The sequence below is a fragment of the Salmo trutta genome, chromosome 26, assembly GCF_901001165.1.
Source record: "Salmo trutta chromosome 26, fSalTru1.1, whole genome shotgun sequence".
Classification (NCBI taxonomy): Eukaryota; Metazoa; Chordata; class Actinopteri; order Salmoniformes; family Salmonidae; genus Salmo; species Salmo trutta.
Genome location: NC_042982.1, coordinates 25,915,216 through 25,920,335, shown reverse-complemented (window position 1 = coordinate 25,920,335; position 5,120 = coordinate 25,915,216). Strand labels below are relative to the sequence as shown.

The 5,120-nt window shown below is 44.3% G+C and overlaps 1 protein-coding gene across 5 annotated transcripts in view; it reads left to right on the top strand.

The window, feature by feature from the left end:
- The first annotated feature begins 1,624 nt into the window (after positions 1 to 1,624).
- The window catches only part of LOC115163534 (kin of IRRE-like protein 3), a 226,550-nt gene continuing 223,054 nt past the window's right edge, over positions 1,625 to 5,120 (top strand). For all 5 annotated transcript variants that reach the window (XM_029715516.1, XM_029715515.1, XM_029715514.1 and 2 more), the window contains exon 1: positions 1,625 to 2,235. In XM_029715516.1, coding sequence (XP_029571376.1) covers positions 2,193 to 2,235 — 43 coding nt within the window. In that variant the 5' untranslated portion in view covers positions 1,625 to 2,192. The remainder of the gene's footprint in view (positions 2,236 to 5,120) is intronic.

Sequence of the window (5,120 nt, the reverse complement as noted above, 5' to 3'; positions counted from 1 at the left end):
TCTTTTATACAAGTAACGAGCTGAGATTAGGAGCACACTCATAAAGGGAGTGCTCCTAATCTCAGTTTGTTACCTGTATAAAAGACACCTGTCCACAGAAGCAATCAATCAATCAGATTCCAAACTCTCCACCATGGCCAAGACCAAAGAGCTCTCCAAGGATGTCAGGGACAAGATTGTAGACCTACACAAGGCTGGAATGGGCTACAAGACCATCGCCAAGCAGCTTGGTGAGAAGGTGACAACAGTTGGTGCGATTATTCACAAATGGAAGAAACACAAAAGAACTGTCCATCTCCCTCGGCCTGGGGATCCATGCAAGATCTCACCTCGTGGAGTTGCAATGATCATGAGAACAGTGAGGAATCAGCCCAAAATTACACGGGAGGATCTTGTCAATGATCTCAAGGCAGCTGGGACCATAGTCACCAAGAAAACAATTGGTAACACACTACACCGTGAAGGACTGAAATCCTGCAGCGCCCGCAAGGTCCCCCTGCTCAAGAAAGCACATATACATGCTCGTCTGAAGTTTGCCAATGAACATCTGAATGATTCAGAGGACAACTGGGTGAAAGTGTTGTGGTCAGATGAGACCAAAATGGAGCTCTTTGGCATCAACTCAACTCGCCGTGTTTGGAGGAGGAGGAATGCTGCCTATGACCCCAAGAACACCATCCCCACCGTCAAACATGGAGGTGGAAACATTATGCTTTGGGGGTGTTTTTCTGCTAAGGGAACAGGACAACTTCACCGCATCAAAGGGACGATGGACAGGGCCATGTACCATCAAATCTTGTGAGAGAACCTCCTTCCCTCAGCCAGGGCATTGAAAATGGGTCCTGGATGGGTATCCAGCATGACAATGACCCAAAACACACGGCCAAGGCAACAAAGGAGTGGCTCAAGAAGAAGCACAATAAGGTCCTTGAGTGGCCTAGCCAGACTCCAGACCTTAATCCCATAGAAAATCTGTGGAGGGAGCTGAAGGTTCGTGTTGCCAAACGTCATCCTCAAAACCTTAATGACTTGGAGAAGATCTGCAAAAGGGGAGTGGGACAAAATCCCTCCTGAGATGTGTGCAAACCTGGTGGCCAACTACAAGAAACGGCTGACCTCTGTGATTGCCAACAAGGGTTTTGCCACCAAGTACTAAGTCATGTTTTGCAGAGGGATCAAATAATTATTTCCCTCATTAAAATGCAAATCATTTTATAACATTTTTGACATGAGTTTTTCTGGATTTTTTTGTTCTATTCTGTCTCTCACTGTTTAAATAAACCTACCATTAAAATTATAGACTGATCATTTCTTTGTCAGTGGGCAAACGTACAAAATCAGCAGGGGATCAAATACTTTTTTCCCTCACTGTATGTGTTTACATTATCCTCACTGCTATATGGGGCAAACACACTGATTCAAACCCAGATCTGATTCTGTGGAATACTAGTCCCATGTTAGGAAGGAAGCCAGGATGGAAAGCAGCACTTTTGTTTGTGGATGTCTGTGTTATCCACGGCCAGTGCAGCCAAAGCTGGTCCTCGTTTAATTCTAATTGGAGGAGCTGCCTTTCTGCCTGCCTCCCCTCCCATGGAAGTCCCAGTTCCCAGAGATTTGAGCGAGCTGATTCTCCCAGCCGGACCTGCTCCGGCACAGGCTCCGACACAGGCACTGAGACAGCCAGGAAGGCAGAGAGAAAGAGACAGAGGAGAAAGAGAGTGGGAGCTGGAGGGAGGAGTCTTATTGTGGAGCCTTACTAGGCGCCTCTACTGGGTGAGTTATTGGGCGAGAGAGTGAGAGAGAGAGAGCGTGAGAGAGAGGGAGAGAGGGGAGGGGTACGAGTTGAGACACTGGAACGGCAGTGAGACCGAGCGAGTGTAAGAGCGAGAGAACGCGAGAGAGCTCACACTGAGAGAGTCTACACATCAACAGGAGAGCAAAGCAAAGCTGACCACTGGCAACTCTGAAGAGTGACAGAGAGAAGGAGAGAGAGAAGAAGAAAAGGAGGAGAAATAGAGAGGAAAAAGGAAAGAAGAGTTAAAGCTATATCCCTGGCACAAGGGAGATCATTGAGGGACTGTAGCACTCATCCAGAAGTGCACAGAAGAGCACTGTTGTGTGTGTGTGTGCCAACATCAATTTCACACACTCGTCCACTGTGTTTCAGAGGTTCACCCTCTTCCTCTCCAGTCATGATCCCCTGGGTCGTTGTGTTCCTGTGGATCTCCGGACATGGTAAGTCAACTGGCTATGGTCCTCTAATCCACTGCATTTGTCTAGTATATTTCTGTTATTATCTGTGTTAGTTGGTGACTGCATGTGAACCTTGAGCATTTTATCTGAAGTAGTCTTTGGTGTAAGCTGTCAGACCTGATGCTGTCAGATTTATCTCATTTTGCTTCAATGATATGTCACTGTGCTATATGGGGAGGAAACTGGTGGATAATAACGGAATACTTGTTAGCTGTTAACATTTGTAGCCGGTGCTCTCCTATCTCAGGAGTTCATCATGGCTTGTGCCTATTCAGACTGAATAACCTCATCAGACAAGCTCCTCTGAGTGCTCACATCCCAGCTTGGCGAAGCGTTCGCTCCCCGCGACTCACAATATTTTGAACCTGTGACCATGTCTTTGCTGGGGATGTGCCGGGGGTTGGTCAAGACCACAGAGGACCACAGAGAACATAGAGCACTCTGAACAACACAATCCCCTTGGACTAAATATGCAGGTGATTTCATTCTTAGACAGTGTATTAAAAATGAAGATGGATGGATTGGTTGTTTCCCCTACTTGCCAGCAGGTGGTTGTCTTTGGAAAACAATGTAACTCTCGCTGTCAGTAACCTGTGAGAATTCTGTGAACTTCACTATGTCGGGTGGGTGAGATGTGGCTGGACTGAGGGCAGGTAGAGAGTAGAGGCAGTGTGTTTACTCCTCTGTGGTCACTAAGAGTAAGGAGAGTGTGTGTCAGTGGAGGCTCCTCAGGGGAAGAAGGGGAGGACCATACTCCTCAGTGAATTTCATAAAAATACAAATAGTCAAACATTAAAAAAGTTATCCTTTTTAGATAAAACTACTAAATATATTCACATGTCACTGAATAATTGATTAAAACAATGTTATGCCATGAAGGTCTACAGTAGCTTCACCAGCACTCTGTAGGGTAGCACCATGGTGTAGCTGGAGGACAGCTAGCTTTTGTCCTCCTCTGGGTACATTGACTTCAGTACAAAACCTAGGAGGCTCATGGTTCTCAGTCCCTTCTATAAACTTACACAGTAATTATGACAACTTCCAGAGGACGTCCTCCAACCTATCATAGCTCTTGCAGCATGAAGTGACATGTTGTCCACCCAATCAAAATATCAGAGAATGAATCTAGTACTGCAAGCATAAGCTACAGCTAGAACTGCAGTGCATAAAATGTGGTGAGTAGTTGACTTAAATACAGTAGTTGAACAGTTTTGAACAAATTCATTTATTTTCAAAATAGGGAGAAGTGCGCGAGAGAGAGATAGCTATATTTGGTTGTAAATTTTTGAACTTTCACGTTCACTTAGCTAGAGAATGCAGCTAGCTAGTTTAGCCTACTTGAACATCTGGCTCAAACAGAGAGGGATGAAATGTTAGCTAGCTGGCTATGGTTATCCAACACTGGAACTCTTCCAAGTCAAGGTAAACTTTTGGTTTTATTAATTTATTGCCACTGGGGCCCACCATTGTAACTGCTAAACTGCTTTCTGGCTTTACTGCATGATTGTAGCTAGCGGGTTTACTAACGTGTTAGTTCTAGTAACTGACTATGAGTGACAACGATGTAGGCTGTGAGTAGCAGTTATAGTGGTCATGATATGAAGGTTTGGCTTGGAAAGTTTTTTTTGCCTGGTCACAGACAGCTGATGTGTTTTGCGCTGAAGTCCACAAGCGAAGGAAAAATGTGAGAGGAGGAGAGCGTGTAGATAGTTGCGAGAAGGAATTATATATACAACAAGCAAATTGATCACGCTGTGTTCATGTGGCTGCTATGAAAGTGAACTGTGTGTGATTATTCTGACGATTCAGAATTTCTTTTTTTCGATTCAGACGTTTCTGAAATGGAAGCAAACAGAATGAAGCGGGTATAAAAATACCTGAATTTGTTCAATAGAAAATCACATTTGCAAACTGTTTCTCCCTAGATGAGCTAGATGCAGGCGAGAGTGTGCTAGGCGTATTGAATGTGTCACTGTCTGTCATCTTGATTACTCAAAATGATCTACGTAGGTAAACTTTCATTCATAGGCTAGGTTGTAGCAACCTCATGATGGGTTCAGGGAAAACTTCAGTATCATCTAGTAGCCTAAACCTATCGATGTTACATTGAACCTAGTGAATGGAATATGAATGACTGTCATCCAACATGCTGTAATAGAAATAAGGCCATGCTCATAAAAACATTTAATAATCCTCCCTCTTCTTAAACGGCACCAACCGCCACTGGTGTGTTAGCTCCTACATGGTCATGGTAACTGACCCACAAAGGGAGCAGGAGCTCATCCCAGAGTGTGTCAGGGTCAGCGGAGCTGTCACAGCTTAATTTCAAAGTTTGACCCCTCACGCTGGGCAGCCATCTAAGCAGGGTTCTGTCCCTCAGCTCTCTCAGTGTGTGTGTGTGTGTGTGTGTGTGTGTGTGTGTGTGTGTGTGTGTGTGTGTGTGTGTGTGTGTGTGTGTGTGTGTGTGTGTGTGTGTGTGTGTGCGTGTCAGATATAGAGAGAGGCATAACCTTTTGTTCAAAATCAACGGGAGAAAGAGGAAACCAAGTCTTTCTAGTTTGTGTCACATTGAACTGAATCTGACAGCTTTGAGATTGAAACATTTTCAGCGGAGGTCGTTATCAACGCTTCATTTGTTTTCCAGAATTGTATTTCCCCTTTTTCTCTAGATCACACAGAGAGAAATCAAGTAAATAATTCAAATGATAGAAAAGGTCAAGCTTGTTATCTCCTTTCAAAAACATTATATTGTGCCCTTTTCAATGTCTAGAAATTATGTATGCGTATGTTCAAGTGGCAAAAAATGTGTTCAGATGCATTTACACAACCCACTAATTTGACGGTGACTATGGTACTAAAGCTGTTAA